The sequence below is a fragment of the Chelonia mydas genome, chromosome 1 (assembly GCF_015237465.2).
Source record: "Chelonia mydas isolate rCheMyd1 chromosome 1, rCheMyd1.pri.v2, whole genome shotgun sequence".
In the NCBI taxonomy this organism is placed as follows: Eukaryota; Metazoa; Chordata; order Testudines; family Cheloniidae; genus Chelonia; species Chelonia mydas.
In genome coordinates, this window is record NC_057849.1 from 219,879,009 (window position 1) to 219,900,562 (window position 21,554).

Sequence of the window (21,554 nt, forward strand, 5' to 3'; positions counted from 1 at the left end):
ATACAGGACTCTTGAAATAAAGACACTAAAGAGTGTCAGACAATTCTTATGTCTTCCAAACAGCAGGAACAAAGAGGAAGAACAATACATCACTTTTTGGCAACTGTTCATTCCTGAACTATAGGAACAAAAACTAGAGGTTTTCACATGTGCTCTGTTAGAAAAGGGTAAAAATAAAAACCAATTTCATTAGTACCAGAAATATCACAGTGCTGTTACAGAGCCTCCACGATACATATCTGCTGGCATATAATGAGTATCTGCTACATGCCACTTCATCTGAATCGACCTGAGATTTACTGAGCTTTCCCAGACAAAGGAATACAGGGACTACTTGCTTCCAAGTCCAGAGGGTTGTCACAGGAAGATGACCACAGGAATTAAGTACAGTGCTGCATCAAGCCACCATCATTGACACCTGGTCCTGTACACCTAGAAATTAGATCAACCTAGCTACATTGCTCAGGGCTGTGAAAAAATTTGCACTCTGAGCACCATAGTTAGGCTGACCTAACCCCCAGTGTAGATGCATCCAGGTTGATGGAAAAATTCTCAGCGAGGTGAATTAACTATATCAACTGAAAAACCCCTTCTGTCAACACACTGTACTCCTGGGAGAATTCTGCTCTACTGCGCAAGTGCAGAATTAATGTCCCCCAGAGATTTTTCACCCCCGCAGAATAATTGATTCCGATGCCGAGGCGAAGGGAAGCCATGAGAGAGGTCACGCTGCAATTACACCTTTTGCCCACCAGGGGCTGATGTGGCACAAGCAGACAGGGCAGCTAGCTCACAGGCTGGAGCAGCCAGCTGCGGAGACTGACCAGGCAGAGGCTGCCTTCCTCATAGTGCCCTACCTGCAGGGCCATGTGAGGAGACACAGGATATGGGAGTGGGGTGGGTGAAGGACAGAGCAGGGCTCACACGGCTGCTGGGGCATCACACAGACTGGGGGTCATAACGGTTAGCGAGGAGGGGGTCAGACTGAGGCAGGGGCACAGGAGCTAAATGGGTGACAACACTGAGCCAGGGCCTGAATTGGGAGTGGGGGTGCAGCCATGCCTGGCTGAATGGGGGTGCAGGGGCGCATGTGGACAGAGGGGAGTGAAGGTGCAGGGCCACATGGGGACATGTGCAGATGTACCTGACTGAATGGGAGAGGCTAAGGGTCAGCCAGGAACTGCATGGAGGAGGTTCCTCAACTCCCTAACAATCCCTCCCCGAGGGAAAAAAAAATTGTTCTATACTTCTCCTACCCACACCCAACAATCCAGGTTCCCTCCCAGGCTCCTTTCCATTAATTACTCCCTCTCCCTCAGCCCCTCCATTACCGCCAACTTACCCAAGCCTTTGCACTGCTTCTGAGGGGTGCGGGACATACAATACAGAAATGTATGTCCCACACCCTTCAGAAGCAGTGCAAAGGCTTGGGTAAGTCAGGGATAGTTTAAATGAATTATTACTCAGAATTCTGTATTAATATGCCTAGTAAGGAATCTATTTGTCAAAATCATTTCCTGAATCTTTTTTGTTGTCTGTATTGTTACAGACATACTTGCTGACAGGTATTTTGAAATAAATTACCATAATAATTGAAACTGGCATGATTATGTTGTGTTATTTTGACAAATAAAATGCAGAAATTTGAACATTTTTAAAATACTGTGCACAGAATTTTTCAACTTTTTGGCACAGAATTCCCACTAGAGTAACACTGGAGATAGAGTGCTATAGCTGTGCTACTGCAATGTAGATATATCAAGTCAGACTTAACAAATTTCCTTCTGCCACCTTGCCATGCATGCCTTCTTACAGTGAAACAGAACAAGCCATTGCCACTGAAGGGAATAATCATATATACGTTTAACATTTCTCCTTAGAGTATCTGTTAACTTTCTGCATCCCTGCATTCATCCTCTTTCGAGACGAATGTTAATTGTTTATACTGAAGCTGAGGACACATTTGCAAAGTGGAGGCAGTTGTTTACTTGTTTGCATCCTCTGTAGGAGACACTGGTAGCTTTCTGTATCTTCACAGCAGCCTGAGGTCTATCCTGCTTTTAGTAAACCTCACCTTCCTGTAGCTGTATGCAGGAGTATCATTTTTCTCCTCTGCTATGCTACCTCCACTACGGAAGGCCGATAATGCCAATAGCGTTATATGGATAGCAAAAGAAGAGGATAAATGATACAGAATATCCAAGTAGGATCGTATAAGCCGGAAATGTAAAAACCCTACAAGATCATTGAGATCTTCAACTTGTAAGTGCAGGATATAAATACCCTGACAGATGACAAAATATATCCATCCACAAGATCATGCAGGACATCTCTGGCCCAACAGAGGAACTCAAATTTTGTTCTTGTATTCATGTTTCTTCAAGGGAATCTCCTAATGGAATGTTGTTGCTTCTACTCAAAACACTAAATGGCACATTCTGTTGCAAACACTACTGTGAAGATGTATTTGCAGTGTACACTAAAGACATGCAATCAACAGCGATGATTACAAAATACAAAAAGCAAAGGGATTCCATCAAAAAAGTTGTTAGCTTACATCTGACCACCCATTCAGAGCAGACTTCTGAACAGGCAGACAGATGAAACAAAAATGGACACTGTTTTCTAGCTCTTATTCTTCAGTCAGGTTCCTTCTAAATCTGCCTTGAAAAAGAAAAGAGGATCAGGTCAGGTAAATGCAACATTGTACAGATGTTTTCTTTGTGATGTTCTACATTTTATCATTTGCCATAAAGAGGGAATAACTAAGACATCTTTGCGTAGCCACTCACATTACAGATTGAATTGATGTTGACAAGCTTGCCTTGAGCTGGTCTGGTAAAATACCTTTAGACAACTATTCAGGTGGGACAACAGAAATTAATTCAATTGGAAATCTAAATCTTTCAGCGACTCACTAAGAGGAGAGAGACTATGAAGGAGGCATGAATCTTTGTTGCTGCTAGTTTTCTAACAGTAAGATTTATGGGTGCCAGATTTCCTATTTGGAAGATAAGCCACCAGGTTTTGTCCTTTTGACAATGGAAATATAAAGTTATGTACAACCCTGGATGTAGATTCTGTGCCTGATTCTCACTGCACCTTCTGCGGTCATTTACATATGAGCAAAGTGGGTGTGAAATGTTACCTCCCATGAGAGTGGAGAATTCTGGTTTGCCTGCATTTTTACACCAATTCTGCACAGATGCTAATGATTATACACAATACAATGCAGTGGAAAAATCATGCCCTTTAGGTATCAGTTATCAAGAAAACCATTTTCAAAGAATTCAGAGCATCTTGGATAGAAAACACCATGTAAGAGCAATTATTATTTCAGAGCTGCGGATGGGCATGGCAGAGGATTGTATTTGTCAGATACATATTTCACAAAAAGGTGTGTATGGAAGCATCCTATTGATCTACAAATGCAAGGAATTAGCACTACATCAACAACTGGAATTTATATAAAGACTTCTAGAACATAGTGCAGTCAAGTAGCCACCCTTTGAGACAATCCTGTAGTTGTGAAGACCTGTACAAAGAACTAGAGAAGAAAAAAAATTACATTAAAAATCCTTAAAAAACAAAAGAACTCGTACCGTATGCATGATGCTTAGAAGAATCCTATTTTCTGTTAGCTTGGAACAATCAAAACCCCAATCTGAAGAGCCAACATTTACTCTCTAGCCATCCAACAAACTACTAAACTGCACTTCAATATCCTGGGAGCTCTGACCACTGGGACCAATTTTATTATTCAAATGATTATTTATATAAAGGCTGTTAGTGTAAGCAGCTGTGCAATATGCAAATAAAAACCATGAAAGAAAAGAGCAGCAAACCATATCAAAAGGCCTAACGTCTAAAATCACAAGAGTACACAAAGAGGCACAGAATTAATTCAAAGTGAAGAGCAGTCCTGATAGCGGGATTTCTTTGCAGAGTAGCTTAACTTTCAGAAGTGAGTGGGAGGAGAAGAGACATGGGCAAACATTAATTGGTAGTGTGACAGACAGCAAAGTTGTCACAAAAATACCCGAATGGGCGAAGGAAACAATAAGCACAGTCAGAAAAGCTTGGGTAGCATGTAGTGAGTGGGAGGAGATGGGCATGTAGGGTGGATTTGTGCAGAGCCTTTAAGGTCAAGACAGGGAACTTGAACTGGATATGAAGAGAGAAAGGAGGTCACTGAGGGTATTTGAGAAGAGGAAGAGAGAGATGGTCAGGCTTGTGGCTGAAAGTGAAGAATGACCTCCTTTCCTCTCTGTTTCCTCATAAATGGCACCAAAGAGCAAAAGAGGAGGAAAATTTGCCCACCAGGCTGCTACTTTTCTCAAACTCCTCCTCTGACACTTAGCCAGTTATACTCATTCTGCATTTAAGAAACAAGCCCATGGCTTAATTGCACATACACTCAACTCCAAGTGCCTTTTTGGGACCCTACTTGCTGTTCAGTGGCATTTACAGGCAAAATGATGCTGAAGGCGAGTTTTTATTTTCAGCTGTAGCTTTTCCATGCTGAATACTCCATGCAGCCAGGATTTTTAAGTACTGGTTAAATCAGATCAGCAGCTTTTCCATTGAGGGAAACCACACAACATCTAGGAGTCTTCCTCCTGCCTGAACTCAAGGCAAGGTTTCAAGCACTGAGAAACAGCCGGGTAGCCCGCTCTTCTCATACCCAGCTACTACCTTTGTTGCAACATTGGTTCAAACTGTGCAATCTCCCTTTACTGCTCTAGGTCCCAGTGAACATTGGCTCTGCCATGTAGAACACATTGTGGCCCCGTCTCTTTAGCAATAACACAATTTAAAAAAAAAAAAAAAAAAAACTACCACAAATCCAAACACTGCTGTGTCACTGCTAACACACACAAGGGGAAGTGGCAATGGCCACATAGTGCATTCCCATCAAGTGAACTGACAACCCTGAATCCATAATGCCAAAGGTCAGCCTCCCCTCCACTCAGAGTATATCCATCAAGATAGCAAGTCTGGGAGAATCTTGCACTGAAATGAGGAACACTAGTAGGTTTCAGGGCCAGCTCCAACAAGTCAACTCAGCCAAAGGAAATATACCGTATGTCCCATAGCCCCCAGAAACATCCAAGCCAGTCTTACATGTAGAACAAATGTATGAAAAAGAAAAAAAAAAATTTTGGCTACAAAATAGTTGCAGGCTCATTTTCTTGCTGACAATCAAATCAGAAATCCAGGCTGACCCTGGACAAGTCATTTATTTAAAGATTTTTTTTCTTTTAAAATATTGTGGATATTTGAACACTGGATAAGATAACAGTGAGGTGGGTTCCTTTAAGAAAGGGGTCTGTATCTCACAGCTTTCAGCAGCACAAGATGCATAAGTTGCCATGGAAATTAAATGTTATTGAACAGCAGAATATTTGTTTTTAAAAGAACTGCGGGTATTGTTCCATGTAAAGGCTAGGATTCTTCCATAAATAAGTACTGGGCTATTATCAGTGCTGGGAAGACGTGTTTCAGAATATTTTTGTGGTGTTATAATATAAGTTATCCTTAAATTCACCTTTAAAATAAGACGACACCCTAGAGACTAAAGTTTTTTATTTATTCTACTTAAATGGTACAGCACAGACAGTGAGAGTCTTACCTGCCTACGTGCCTTAATCTTGACCTGGGGAACTATAGCACTGGGAAAGAGAAGGCCACTGAGATATGCTGCTATTTAAATGTTTACTAGTTACTAAAATAAAGGTGGCTGTTGAAACTTTCACATCTTGTCCATAGGAACTTTGCACTGCTTGAGAATTAAAGGCACACTAAACATTATTTTAAACCAACCACAAAGATAAACAATTTTGTTACTCTTGGTAGAGTCCAATGTCCTGGTTTTCAGGTGTCATTGTCATATCGCCCTGAAATAGAGCTGATCTTGTCTGAGCCCAAGAAGAGTGTATGAAGTCCTCTGTAACAAGTTTGGAAGTGGCAAGTGATGCCCAATCAGGGCCTTTCAGTGGCTGTGGGAGTTCTGCAAGGACTCACCCAAGTGTCCTCAGCATCAAGCTTTCAGCTGACAGAGTGAATGGTGCTGTAGCCAGCAGATCAGGAATCACTTGCATACAAGTTCGCAAAAAGAAAAGGAGTACTTGTGGCACCTTAGAGACTAACCAATTTATTTGAGCATAAGCTTTCGTGAGCTACAGCTCACTTCATCGGATGCTGTAGCTCACAAAAGCTTATGCTCAAATAAATTGGTTAGTCTCTAAGGTGCCACAAGTACTCCTTTTCTTTTTGTGAATATAGACTAACACGGCTGTTACTCTGAAACCTTACATACAAGTTGTGTATCATCTGCTGTGGTCACTCAGTAGAAACACTGCCAGACCTTCAAAGGCCCAGACCACTCTGAAGCCAGTTTCTGCTCCCCGTATAGTATGCTAACTTGGCCCCTGCAATTTACTAACACTTTAGGGAATTCAATTATGTATGCATACAAGAATAATACCCTTTAACTGCCCCATGCCAAGGCAACTTAAGAATGGGGCAGTTAAATTCCCTTCCAAGCATAAAGGAGGCAAGAGAATGCATGTTAGTACTATGCATAGACTTATGGAAGTAGAGAAGGGTCAGTGAAGTGCCAAATAGAAGGGATGAGCCTGTGGCTCAGATGAGAAGTCAATCCTTCTTTATGGGTGCAATTAAACCTCTCAACTCTTCTGTCAGCCTGGTGACGAAGGAGATGAAATGCTAGAAATGACAGGCAGTAAATTGGGACCACTGTCTGTATCAATATGTGATACACACCATCAAGTTAACAGACCATCTAGGATCCTCATCATGACCTGAGACTTTAGGGCCAAAACTGGAATAACTCTAGGACATTTAGGTATTTATTTTATTTATTTATTGGGGGGGGGGGGGGGTGTCAGTCAGCGAGCAGGTATTTGACAGTATGTGGAGAAATTCCCCAGAACTTGAGTTGGGTATGGTGGCAATTTGGGGCCCCAAATATTTGCCACTGAGTTGACAGGCTCTGCAGAATTTGAAGGTGTCTGTCAGGACAGAGCATAAATGTCCTGGTATCTCTGGTTTTTAAGAAGAAAAAAAAAAAAAAAAACCAAAAACCCAAAACAAACACATGCTTATTCCAGATGAAAGCAAAGACATACTCAGAATGCAACAGGTTCCAAGCAAGGCAATCACCTCAGACAAATTTGCTGCAGAGTAACGATTATAGAAAAAGGCAATCAGCAATTAGAGCAGATGACCTGCAGTAGACAGTCCCATCTTATGCCAGAGCCCTGACCAGACTAGAGGCTTGTTTTAATTTCTTCCTGAAGATGGCAAGCTGATGAATTCTAAAGAGAAGTGCAAGCAAATCCACAAAGGAAGAATGCACGCAGAAAAAGGCATGAAATGACAAGTAAAGGAGCCAAAATCAGAGATTTCTCCTAAAGATAACTGAAGCTGGTAATTAAGTGGTTTTGTCCATAGGGGAATATATTGGCTCCAGCACTAGACTGCAGAGCTATCAGTGTCTGTGGTTGTGTGTGAATACCACAGAATCTGCCAGAAAAGCAGACATCCCATTTCTCTGCTGCCCACAAGCCTGGAGGTAAAAGCAGTCAGGTTGCAACAGTTCTCAACAAAGGAAAACCGAAGGTATTCTTCTGTCACCTCCAGTTTAGAAATTTGGACAGAGACAATCAATTGAGGCATCAGGTTTCCTGTGGTAGACAAAGAGTATTATTCCAGGATGACAGCCTCGTTCACTGTCTGGAGATCAACACACCCCCAATCATTTCATGAATGTGTTGGATAACAAGGCACTTGGGCACTTCACATCAATTACATTCAATAATGGTTCAATAACGATAAATTAGGTAGCTGAGCAGAGACTGGCTTATAAAGTGCCAAAATGTTTCATGATTTTTTAATCCAAAAACCAACAATTCAATGCATGACCTGTGAAACTCATTGACTGGTGCTTGAGTTATGTGGCTAAAAACAGCGATTCCACAGATGTATGAACAAGTCCAGGGTGAAACTGTGAAATTGTTTGTGAAATGCTCTGTCCTGACAGACACCTTCAAATTCTGCAGAGCCTGTCAACTCAGTGGCAAATATCTGGGGCCCCAAATTGCCACCATACCCAACTCAAGTTCTGGGGAATTTCTCCACATACTGTCAAATACCTGCTCGCTGACTGACACCTCCCCCCCCCCCCCCCCAAATAAATAAATAAAATAAAATAAAAACCTAAATGTCCTAGAGTTATTCCAGTTTTGGCCCTAAAGTGAAATTGATGGGAGTTTTGCAATGACTTCAACCAAGGCAAGATTTCAACCCAGGTATTGTAAGGCCCAAGGAAAGTCAGCCTGTAGGATGAGGAGGATGCCCTCCATTTCAAATCAGCACTTGGAAGCAGTAAAAAAGTCAGCCACAAAAATATTAGTCCTGTTGTAGTTTCTTAAAGGCTTGCCAAAACCTGTGGAAGTGCTTCAAGCGAGGTGCTTCTGAAGATTGAAACAAAACCCTCCACTACAGAATGACCTGAGATTTACAAGTGTAGCTTGGAGCAGAGCTCAGGGTGCACAATTACAGATGTTCCATCCCAAAACGGGTGGAAAGGATGATTCATTTTCTCCCTTCTGCCACTGTCTGAATGCCAGAAGACAACAGAAAATTAGAAACTATACTCTGCTTTCTGTAAGAGACATGCGGTTGCTGGTTCTTCCAAGAAATATGTGAAGATGGGGAATTACATAACTGGAACTAAATATGCTGGAGCAACACTTGTGACTACAGTGTCTGTGGAGAACAGTTTGCTGTAATACCAACATTCACCGTACCTGTGAAAAGTGCAGTCTTTTCTATTTGAATATATTGCACCCACCTCCATGTATCTGCACCTCATTGTCATCTTGTAGCATTAGTAGAGACAGCTGAAACCGCTCATTACAATATAATATTAGACTGGCTCCAGGTCACTAAAACAAAGCTGACTGCTAAAGCTTCCATTTCTTGCCATGTTACTTGGTAAGTAAGGCTAACCTATTAATAATAAGCTATGCTATATTTTAAACTAGAAACAAATACAAGAGAGTAAGAGGATAGGCATACGCTGTCACTGTAGTCATTCAGCCCTTGGCTTCTTCACTAAAGTGAAGTTACAGTCAAAATCAACCACAGCCCTGGATTTTGTGATATGGGCAGCTGTGCGTTAGGAGAACTGAGACCAACTCATTTCACATATACCACCAAGAAGCCATTAAATGGAATCAAATTTTGGCTACTACCAACCGAGGCTCTGTATCCCATTATTAACCCTCCGATATATTCAACTCTGCAGCACGTCATTTTATCAGTTGGTGTGCTTCTGCTAACAGAGAAAGGAAAAACAGTGACCCACATGTCTGGGTATAACATAGGAATCTCTTGGGATTCACTAAGGAGGACTATTGTAGGAATTAACCAAACAGTATTTCAGCAGAGGCTACAGCACTCTTTTACAGATGCTACAGTGAAAGTAAAGAACCTTTCATTCCTTTTACTGAAAGGCTTGCAATTGTGTCAAGACAGGTAAAGCAAAAGGACACTGCCAATGTAGTTGGTCCCAAATTTAATTTTGGCGTCAGATGGCATTTTACACTAATATGGATAGAAAATGTTTCATGATTTTTTAATCCAAAAACGTATCTTTTTCTTTTATTTAATTTTTATTATTTATACTTCATACATCAGGGTAGGTAGCTATGATGAACTCTCTAAAAGTGCTGAGGTATACATTTGATATTAAAGACACTATAAATTATAAAGCTGTATTGCATAACAAGTTTATTAAAGAATTATAGTGGAGCTTGGGTTACCAGAAAACAAGAGGCTCCTACTTACAAACCTGAGTGCTTAAAGACAGGCTTCTAAGTCGATAGTAATCACCTAAATAAAAGTGGGCATACACCTCTGGAAATCAAGCCACTTTTATTTCAGGGTCTGAATACTGGCCAGGTTCTGATACCCCTACTCATGTTGATTGGTTCCCTATTCCTGAAATAGCCCTACTGAAGTCAACAGGACTAATCTGGAGTAAGGCCCAGATCCTCAAAGATATTTGAAGTCAATGGAAAGTTAGGCACCTAAATACCTTTGAGGAGCTGGACATAAGGTACTACCTCATGTAATTGAGGGTATCAGAATCTGGTTCTATACATTTTAGCCTTGCTTCAGCAAAGCACTTAAGCCCTTGCTTAACTTCAGAGGGACTTCAGCACGTGGTGAAGTACTATGTTGAATGAGGTTCCTAACTGTAAGTACCACCGTTCCACACACTGAGTAGTACTTTATACTGCAAGTTGTCCCATTAACTTCAAATCGGACTTCTTGAGGAATAAACTACTTCTCAGTGTACACAAGGACGACAGAATCAGGAATACATAATAAAAATAAAGTTCAATTCAGGAAAAGACTCTAATACACTACACATCCTACAGGCCCAGTTATTCCGCTTTGATTCCTGGCAAGTAGAAAACAAGAAGAGGGAGGTATGATCGCACAACTTGTGAAGGAGTAAGGGTGCTACTCACTGTGATCAAGGATGGAAGAATCTAGCCTTTTGTGATTATTCACCACTTGCATTCCCGATTCTATGCATGTATATTCGGGCGATTGTATGTACAGTTGAATCTTGTGAACAAGAGAGAGACAGAATTATATTATGTTTGAACATACTTGTAGTCAGATTACAGAAATTCTTGCCAAGCCTTCAATAGTGTCCAAGTGTTTTAATAAAACAAACTTAGTCAATGATTAAAGAAAATAATTCCCAGCACACCCATAATTACTCAATTGGAGACTAATTACATATTGTTCACTATTTAGAGTGCAGAGACACCGTTAAACATGATTTTTGATACCACGTTCTGTATAAAGGCATCACCCAATAGCTATTATCTTTTCTGAAGGGTCATCAGCAATTTGGAAGCACTAATTTGAAAAAGAATTTGTTGAAAAAAGTAGAAACAGGATAAAATGCTAACTCAGATGTGTCAGAAAAAAGAGGAGTTACATGCTTGGCAAAACACAAAAAGACTGGGGGAAGGGTAATATAATAAAAGGCAGAAGATGCCTCTGTTATAAATACTGCCTGTAATAGCAAAATGAAAATGAATCTGTGCCAGATGTGTCTGAAGGCCAGAGTTAGCCCTGAAGTGGCTACCGTGTATTAAGCCATGTTGGAATTATGCCGGAGTCCACAGCGACAGAGCCCCAGAAGCCCAAACAGCAGCTCAGGTTCCCTCACAAAGAGAGATCAGACTAAGCCAGAGTGAAAACATCACTATGATCATGTAGCTAATTTCTAAGGCCCTGATCCTCCATTCTTATGGGATAAGATACTACCCAGTGCAAGGCTGGCATCACTGGACCAAAACCTTGGTTCTTACAGTGAGACTCCTACGGCCCTGATTCAGCATGCGCTTAAGTCCCATTGTAGATAAGCACATGCTTAGCATTTTTCTGAACTGGGTCAAAAATCCATAGAGCCAGAATGTAATACCATCATTTACATGACATAGCGAGACTGGCAGTAACCAGAGAGAGATCCAATGACTCTATTGCCTGGTAGGGGGAGTCACATGGGTTCCAATGAAGGTGATCAAATAGCAAGTGTGAAAAATCAGGACAGGTATGGGGAGTAATAGGTGGCTATATATAAGACAAAGCCCTGAATATCAGGACTATCCCTATAAAACGGGGACCTCTGGTCACCCTAGTTCAGGGTCGGCAACTTTTAGCACCCGGCCCCTCAGGGTAAAGCCACTGGCGGGCCGGGACGGTTTATCTGGAGCCTCCGCAGGCACAGAGTCCCGCAGCTCCCACTGGCTGGGAATGGCGAACCACGGCCAGTGGGAGCTGCGGGGCTCCGTGCCTGCGGATGCTCCAGTTAAACCAACTGGCCCGGCCCACCAGCAGCTTTACCCTGATGGGCCAGGTGCCAAAGGCTACTGATCCCTGCCCTAGTTCCAGTCCCTGCTCCATATCAGGCAGAGCAGGGATTTGAACCCAGGTGTCCCACATCCTGGGGGAGTGTCTAACTACTGGGCTATTGGGTAAAGTAGCAGTGAAGTGCATAAATCCCTTTGTAGATCTAGCCCTTGAGTCTAAGTGACTCTGGTGCTGTTGACAATTTTATTCACAGTGCCTAAAATGTTTAAACTCTTTGGCTAATCAAAAATGTGTGTGTCCAAATTCAGGCAGAGAGCACAGTGAACAGAATGCAGAATATTCAACTATCTCCCTGCTGTTTCCCCTAAGTCCAACATAGCCAAATAATATATGCACTGAAAATGCATTGTATCAAACAGATATCAATCAGAGACAGAGTCTCTGATCCCACTCCCACCACTTCCCAGCCCCACGTGCAGAGCCCAGCTCCTTAGTCACAGCTGTTTGCCTGGTTCCCTCACTTCCATTCCAAATAGAAAATTATCTTTCCCCTTTATTTACATGATCATTTCCTTTTATGGATGAAAATAAATGGTCATTAAAGCAAATATACAAATAAAGGGGGGACATAATTTTCTATGTGGAATGCAGGTGGAAGTTCCATGTGACTAGGGAGACCAGACTGCATGCTGCGACCAGGAAACTGTGCTCTACAGCAGATCTAGAGACCAGTGGACCGGGGAGATAGTGAAGAGCTCTGCTGCTCACTCCTGCTCCCCAACTCTTCTGCAGTAACCACTTCTGTCTCTCTACCTCACATCATCAATGGCACCTTATTCATTCCCCCACATCCATACCCCTTCTTTCCCCACAACACATAGTCTTCCTCCCTCATAGTCATTAAGCCCTGCAGATGAGTTCCAACCCAAAGGGCTACCACAGGCTTGCCAGACCAAGGCTGACCTCTGAGAAATCACAGGAGGTTTCAGCAGAGTGGTCTCTGTAGCAGAGATGCAAGTTAAAGGCCTGGTTGTCAGAGACCCACAGCTCTCCTGGCCCTCTCTACAAGCCTATCAGCCTCTCTAGAGATTCACCTTGACCGACTCACATATTCTATCTACGCAATGTTTTTTTGTTTTGTTTTTTAAGTGTCCATTAAAACTTTTTAGCCACTGTGTTTTAAAAATATGCCTGGCTGAACTATCATCTGAATATGCAGGAGTGTTAAGTGTGGAGTTTGAGGGGAGTGTGGTTGTTTAACTAAAGGATTCCCCCATCGCACTGCCCAAAAATATAAAGAAAACGCGGCAAAATTTCAAAAAGGGAGCATTTTCAAACATTGCTACTACAAAAATTGGTAAGTATCTTACTAAAACTTATTACATAGAACATGCAACACTGGAGAGTTATTGTCAACTTTCAAGACTAAATTCAATCACTAAATTATATTAGAGAGAGGATTTAGACCAGTTTTAAGTGCAAATCTCAGTGCAACCTTACCTAAGAAATCACTATGATTACCCCTATGATAGATGAGTCCTCTCTCTATTATATAGACATAGACACACACACAGAGAAGCAATTTCCCTGTTTAGTGAGAACATTGCTTTACCCCTCTAGCAATAACAAACATAATCTATATTAGCTGCTAGCTACATTTCAGACACTACAGCTTCAGATAAAAGAGCCACAATGATATGTGCCTGTAACATCAATAATAACGTGCTCAGCCACTTGGGTGGAGCTGAGGAATCAAGAGTGCAGACAAATGCAGTAAACTGACTAGTCTGCAAAGGGAATATCATAACTTGTGATTTCTGATTGAAAAACTCATAAAAACTCATGAATTTTGATACCTTTTGCGTCTGTTTATACTTCAGTTCCTTTTTGTTTTAACACCAATTCAATGTCAGAACTGGGGTGAAATTTGGGGTATACAGAAAGCCTTTACAGCTGTCACAAAATTACAGTCTTAGTTATCAATTTATGTGCCTAATCTGCTCACCAAATTTCTGGGATTATAAAACAATGTATTATTACAAAGATAAAGCTGTATCTGATCATTTCCGGCTCCTCTTCTCTAGCTAAATCCTTTAAAGACACAGAGGCAAATTCATTATTACTACACAAAAAAAGTTAGCACTTTAACTAGTTTATCAGCATGCATCTTCAAAGTGCTATACAAACACAGCACAAAGAGATGCCTCTTGTTCCTGAAAAATTGAAGATCATCTCAGATTTAGGAACAGTTAGGACCCCAATTTAAAATTAAGGATATGTCTTCATATTGAAAAACCTATGCTGTTTCCTGGAACTACCTTAGTTGCAATAAAATGTGAGCAGGAGTAGTGCTTGTGGGGATCATAATTACACTTCCTCCCATGTATTAAAAATCTAAATAGTTGCATCCAAGCTGCGTGTTATATGCTGTTCTTTATACTGACTGATGGGCAGAAAAAAAATTAAGGGGTGGGGAAGAAACCTGCAATTTTAAAAGCACCATTAAAAAAAACCACACACACACATTGGGTCTCCTCACTGCACCACAAAGTCTCTATTCCTCCCCAGAGCAAATCTTGTGAAACGGAGTGTGAATATCCACTCACGGCATTCCTGTCCTCATTCATATGTCTGCACTCTCCCAAGGAGGAGCCCAAGCGAGTACACGTGCGGGGGCTGGAGATGATCACTAGCCAGCCTAGGACAGACTCGTGTGCGATGGAGAGGCAGGTACCAGCACAGCCCCCGTTACCATTGGCTTTGAAGCACCCTCGCGAGTCCCCAGTCCGGGCGTGTCTCTCGCTCTCTCTCTAAAGGTCGACACTTACCCACTATGAAAGTCAGCAGCGTCCTTGGGTTGCGGTTTGTGTCCTCCCAGCCCTCGCTCCCACACTGAGCCCAACCCGAGTTGCCCCGGCTCCTTTCCCTCCCGAGCGCGCCCCGCTGCCCAAAGCAGCCCCACCCCAAGCCAGGCTCTCTCACTCCCGTCCTCCTCGCTTTCCCCGCGGCGGGGGGCGAGAGGCAAAAGTCTCTGCTGGGCTGAAACCCGGACTGTCCCCGTTTTCCAGCGGGCTGTTACCTTCGTTACCGTTTCCGATCAATTCCCGGCTCCAAAACGCTTCCCGCACCTCCCCGATCACAAGCAACTCTAGGCAAGGCGGGGGATTGAGGGGGGGGCCCACAAAACCTCTTCCCTCCTCCTGCTCCTCCTCCAGCCGCTGATACTATATATCCGGCTTTGAGACAGGAGGTGGCGGGGAAGAGGTGCTCTGCCTCTTGTAGGGAGTGCTGGGCGCAACCTTTGCGCGCGCACCCGCCCCTAGCCGAAGGGAAGAGGCAGGCGGAGAGGCTGCGGACCCGCCCGTCCCGCCCCGCCCCGGCTGGGTTCTGCTCCCGTTTCTGGCCCCGGGGCTGGCATCAGGGTGCGCCGACCTGCAGTGGACACGCGCGGCGGCGGCGGCTGCTTGCTGCTGCTTGTGCAGCCGCCGCCGGGCTGCTTCCCGTTGATCCGAAGACAATAAAAGCGGCGGAGAGGCGGCAGCGGCTCCGCTCCCTGGCTCTGAATGAACTCTGGGCGCCCCCTCCTCCAGCCCGCCCGCCCACAGCCGCGCCTCATGCAAAGCAGCAGGGTCCCTGCAGTCTGTACGCGCCTCGCTCCACCTCTTCCCGTGTGCCCCTGAGCCCTGCCGCAGGGAGCCGCACTAGGCGGTGGCGCTTTAAGGAAAGCGCAGGGATATTTGGGGTAGGGTGTTGCGATGTCTTTCCCTACCGTGAGCATGGATCTCCTCTGTCGGGCTTCCCTGGCTCTCGGATCGCCTTGGAACTTGGGAAGCAAAGACAGAAGCAAGGAGAGAGACAGAAAGAGCGCTAGAGCTGCAGCTGCGCTTGCCTCGCCTTCCTGGCTGAGCAGCGCCTCCCTGCCTCTTTTATTATTATTATCATCATCTCACTTCTTACTCTTACATTCCAGCTTTCAGTAAAAGGAGGCGGTGGGGGGGCAGCCAAGCTTGACAGAAAGGGACGGGAGCCGTCTGGGCTCCAGTACTCACACCAGGCGAAGGGAAACCATCAGGGATGGATGGGAATTTAGCATGCTCTAAATTCATCCTGAACTGGCCCATGTAAAAGACTATTAGGCCTTGAATGCCTGGCTTTCTTGCCGGGGCACCATTTCAGATTTTTGGGGAGGGGGACTTGAACCTTGATTATAGGGGCTACTGAGGACCTGAAAACTCTAGGGGTTGTTTTGTTTGGTTTACAGATAACAGAAATTAGCTGACAGGAGCATTGTATCTAATTCCTATACAAAGAAAAAAAAATAAATATTAGACCCACCCAGCTCTGATACAAACACCTTAGGATATCTTGTGTCAAGTCCCTTAAGGGACATTGGTTAGGTTTAAAATTGTAATGTATATTCTGACTCTGTTACTAACTCTTGACTACAAGGACTGAAACAATTGTAGAAAAAATTCAAGATCACTCTTTTGTGGTTCATCAAGCTTGAAATAGATAGTTAAACTTTTGGAAACATTGTACTAGGGCACCTACCTGGGGTGCTAGGGTTTACCTCACTACAAATAATAGACTACAAACTGACCTTAAACAGGAGTGAAATTGACACTTTCAAGTCATTTTCATGAAAAATGTTAAACCCCAAATGTTAAAAAATCATGAATCAGGCTCACCCAAAATCATGAGATTATGTAAAAATAATAGATTTGGTGTTCTTTTTTATTTCCCGTCTGCTTTTTGAGCCTTTAGGGTGCACTGTGGTCACATTTTGAAGCTTTCTCCACAGCCATGAGGGTTAGAAATTTCATGTTTCTTTAAGAATGCAGCCTGAAATCATCACATATCCACTTGACTCCAGGAGCTGGGGCTTTAAGGAAAACAATAATTATTGTGCGACTCATGGCAAAATCATGAGTTGGCATCACTGTTTTCACTTCTGTTTAAAGACTAGCAGCACTGGCCTTAGTCACAGGCAAACTGGGCGAAAGCCTAGGGTGCCATTATAAACAGGGTGTTTCTGGAGCAGGGGTGCTCCTCCCTCTACTGGCGTCTGCAGCACCACAGCTCCTGCCCCTCCCTCCGCCGCCGTGGAGCTGCCCCTGGCCAGCTGCTGCTTGGAGCTTCCTGTTCGCTGTACGGGGGGGAGGGGCACTGATGTCAGGGTGTCCCCTGCCCCCCCCCCATCCATGTACTCCATCTCCACAGAGCGGGTGCGGGGGGGGACAACAGGGCTCACCAAGAGTGGGACGGAGCTGCTGGCAGCTGCTGCTATGTCTGAAGGAGCGTTCCTTCAGACTGGTGAGTGCAGCTCTCTTAAAGGGGCACCGTGGGGTCTCTCACCCACTCCCCCAGCTCACATGCTCTGGCTCTTTCACACTCGCCCCCAATACATACTTATATTATTGTTGTTACTTGTTGGTAGTTCCTGCAGTGCAGATATATTCTCTGTAACTGTATTCTTTCAAAGTGCTGTTATTTTAGTTTTTTTTGACTGGTCTATGCATTTCATGATTGTATTTCTCTCTTATGCTTAACTTTAATTCTTTGAGTAGTGAGTTCTAAAATGCCTAACCTGTCCTGGCTGGAGTAATTATCATTATTACTTCTATTATCATATTGTGCTTTGTCATTCATTATTTAAAGTGGTACAATCAAATAACAGTATCCTTCTAGAATGTAACTTTAGCTTGTACTAACCTTAGCAGTGCCAGTTTTAAAAACATTAGCTAAACACATAACTTTCGACACTGGGCAGATGAAGGTTGCTTATTTTCAAATTGTACTATTAGTTATATCTGTAAAAGAACTTAAAATTTGCATGAAAATAAATGCAGTTCCAACTATGACACGAACAGCAGTGATGGAGTCACATGCTAGTGAGTCACATACATGATTGTGACAGTAAAGATAAATGCCAAAATAATTAGAAAAATTAATTCCCTGTCTTAATAAAAAAAGAAATAATGGCAGTAACACAGTGTGTCTGTTGGAGAAAGTAAGCAGATTTTTATTTATCTCTACTAAAGATAGTGTACAAAGTATCAGACGTGTTTCTGATATCTGTGTTAAAGCTCCAGAAATGATACCTCAAGGCTTGGGATTGAGAATATCTTGCTGTATTATCTCCTGATTGTTCTAAATTTACATATAAACTTTAAACGTGGCTTTAATTGGAGTTTGTATATATTTTGTCTTTTTTATATAACAATTAGAGTGCTGCTGTCAGCTAATTCGTAAGCTATTCTCTGCAAAAACCCTAGAGTTTTCAGGTGCCTAAATAGTCCCTGGAATCATGGTTAAAGTTTCCTTTCCTCTCCCACCCCCCAAAAAACTCTGAAATGGTGAGCCAGGAATGGCCAGAGGGATGCAGGAGAACCCTGGGCTCTGGCAAAATGCAGCCAAGCACCAAGCACCACAAGCCACAACAGCAGCGCAGAAGTAAGGGTGGCATTACACCATCTACCAAAGACTAGTTACTTTCCACAAGGCTCTTAAACACAACACTACAGTAGTTGAGTTGCAGTTCTCACAGGAGAATATTTAAAACCGTTCAGAAACTGTTTTTATTGCACAAGAAACAACACACACACACACACACAGACACACAGAGACACACAAAGATGCTTGGTGGTAAAGGAGGCACCAGGGAAGGGCAGATTTTCAGAGCTGTGTGTAGGTTCAGCAATGATTTTAAAAGTTGTCTGAGGGGGTGAAGTGAAGGGAAAACAGAGAAGTCCCGGAAAGCAGCAGGGACTCTGAGGGCGGAGGAGGCCTGGGGCAAGGAGGCATGGAAAAGAGTTCTGAGTGTGCTGCAGGGGAAGGCAGGCATGCATCTGCTCAGTCAGCAGCATTATTAAGGACTTTAGCATCTGTGTTTGCTCCTCCGTGACTTTAATCATCTGCTCAGTAGCATCCTTAAACTCCTGATTTTCTTTTCTGTCCTGGCTTTCGGCCTCCTTCCACTCCTTGCGTTCCCCTTTCTCTGCTTTGGAGAAGTGCAGTACCTCCCGGATCATGTTATCTTGGCTTCGTCTTGGGTGCTTTCTTATCTGGCAGAGATGCTCGGCCAGTGTATGTGGAGTGTTCCTCAAAGCCAAAACGGAGTGTTCCTCAAAACGGTAACTCATCTTTATCTCCAGTTCTTTCAGTTCCAAGATTCTCAGGTGCTCTCTCTCTTTTTCTGCCACCTGCAGTCTGAACAGCTGCAGTTTCACAATGGCTTCACTGCTTTCACTCTCTCTTTTTTCTTTTCTCTCCCTACTTCCCTTTCCAAAAATAAGCAAACAGAATATAACAAACTGATAAACTCCTCTTGACCATCCTTAGCCACTACACTTGAAGCCTCACTTAAAATCTCTACCACAGTGTATGAAGTGCCAAATTCGCTCAGTACAACAAGTTGTGCAGTTCATCCTGCTTGCTGCACCACTGTGGCAGGATCCCCAGATAGAACCTGGGACTGTGGAAAAACTGTGCCCCTTTACCCACTAATCTGGGTTGTCTCTCACAATGCCTTATTGGTGACAAGCAGAAAACCCCTCCAGGTGCTGTTACCACTCACTACAACTGCATGTGGAGCCCCACCGCCAGCCAAATTGCATGAATGCTCCCAGAGCCACTCACGAATCACACAGAGAAAGACACCAGTCTAATCCCACCAGCTCCTAGCCTCGTATCACTGGAAAGTGATACGAGACCCTTTCTTGAGCAACGCAAGTTTATTAATTGGTTCACCACGTACACCAGCCTTCGCAGATTTACCAAACACTTCAGTCAAACTCACTGGTAAGGATAAACATTAGAATAAATGTATTGATTACAAAAGATGGATTATAAGTAATAGGCAAAAGTCAGAGTAGTTACCGAAGGAAAATAAAAGGAAAGCACAGTGTCTAAATTCTCAGCCTTAATAGAGTAGGCAATATCTGGGCTAAGTGGTTTTTCTCACCCCACTGGATACTTGTAGGTTAGTTACAGTGTTTCATATGCAAGCTCTCCCTCTTAGCCTGGGGACCAGTCTCCTCAGTTCCAGTGTTCTCGTTTCTTTCAGTGTGGGTAGGGAGAAAAGAAAGGACCATGTGGCATGTTTGGTGGGCTTTGCCGAGTCACCAGGCAAGGTTGAGCAATTCCCCTGGTGTGGCCTTGTGCAAGTGAGTCATTGAATTGTAACTTCCTTGCTAGACAATGGCTGTTGATGTTTTTTTGACACCCGTGCAGGCATCGGTTACCTCCCTTATTGTTGCTTCTTGGGATTTAATATCTGGGCGATTCCCCAACTCACAGCATATTTTAGTGACAACCATACAACACAATCTCATAACCTCATATGCATTAAAGATATACATATTTAGATAGACCAGTGACTTTCAGCAGATCATAAGCTTTCCCATAGTACCTTACATGACATGCTTTAGATGAAATATCACAGTTTATATATAAATGATTAATACTGGGGTTACAAGGCAGTCCTCCCAGGTATAGAGTGTCGCACCCACACAATATACCTTTGAGGATCCTAGGTCCTACACATGCCTTTCACAATGTGTGGTGCACCTCATCCAGTTCATGAAATGCACCCACAACAAATATGTAGGTGAAACCAGAGAATCACTGCTCTCAACTGAACTCACACAGAAAAATGATAAAAGACAAAAACACTGTATCACCTGCGAGTGAATGTTTTTCACAAAATGATCACTGCATATCTGACATCCCATGCTCAAAGAAAACCTGCACAAAAGATGAGCCTGGCAGCTTAAATATATAACTTTGCTAGACACCGAAAATTATAAACTAGTAGACACACTGGTTTTATGTCTCATTACAGCAATCTGCAACCCATTAACTCCCCTTTTTCCTATGACTGCAGAGGTGTTAATTGCCCACTTTGTCTTCAATGGTCTCTTGCAACCTCTTAACTCCTTACGCTAAAAATCTGTTCCACCTGTATTTAGCTGTGCCACTCGAATTACCGTCCCCAGACCTGAAGAAGAACTCTGTGTAGCTTGAAAGCTTGTCTCTTTTACCTACAGAAGTTGGTCTAGTAGTAAAAGATATTACCTATCCCACCTTGTGTCTCTCATAGCCTGGGACCAACACAGCTACAGCAACACTGAAATCAACTACAGAGTGACTGTCATTCTCTTTCTGGCCCAATAAATATTTAATTAAAAGTAGAATGGCTTCAACAAGAGAAATTGAGAGAGACCCACATCAGAATATCCCATTGTTCAGTAGTTACATTACTCACCTGAGAGATGGCACGAGCCTGAAAGCAGAAATGTAGGTGCCATGGGGACTTTTACAGCAAAAATTTAGGTGCTGTGTAAATTTAGGTGCTTCGTTCCCTTCCTCTTACAGGATTAGGCAACAGCCAACAGGGGTTTGAGGGAATGCTATGGTGCCTAAAACTGAGACTTGGGCATCTAAATCTGGGATCTAGGCACCTAAGTCCCTTTGAGCACCTTTTGTCTCTATCCTCACCTTCCCACTTGGAATCTCTAACCCCGCCCTTCACCAGAGCCCCACTTCCTCTCCCCACCCATGCTGGTGGTCGCTGGTAAAAAGGACCTCTGCCATCTTCTACTCCCCTGGGTAAGCTACTTAACTGCCAC

General features: G+C 43.3%; 1 protein-coding gene across 7 annotated transcripts in view; it reads right to left on the reverse strand.

Moving 5' to 3' along the window:
- Positions 1-21,302, reverse strand: part of FAR2 (fatty acyl-CoA reductase 2) — a 212,669-nt gene extending 191,367 nt beyond the window's left edge. The window contains exons 1-2 of one of the 7 annotated variants that reach the window (XM_037913744.2): positions 15,695-15,997; positions 10,566-10,665 (exon numbers count right to left, since the gene is read on the reverse strand). In XM_037913744.2, the coding sequence (XP_037769672.1) occupies positions 10,566-10,665; positions 15,695-15,703 (109 nt within the window). In that variant the 5' untranslated portion in view covers positions 15,704-15,997. Of the gene's footprint in view, positions 1-10,565; positions 10,666-14,753; positions 14,809-15,004; positions 15,294-15,357; positions 15,507-15,694; positions 15,998-21,190 lie in introns of those variants that run through there. The other 6 variants (XM_043530305.1, XM_027819309.3, XM_043530394.1 and 3 more) reach the window with 6 other exon arrangements.
- Positions 21,303-21,554: the final 252 nt, after the last annotated feature.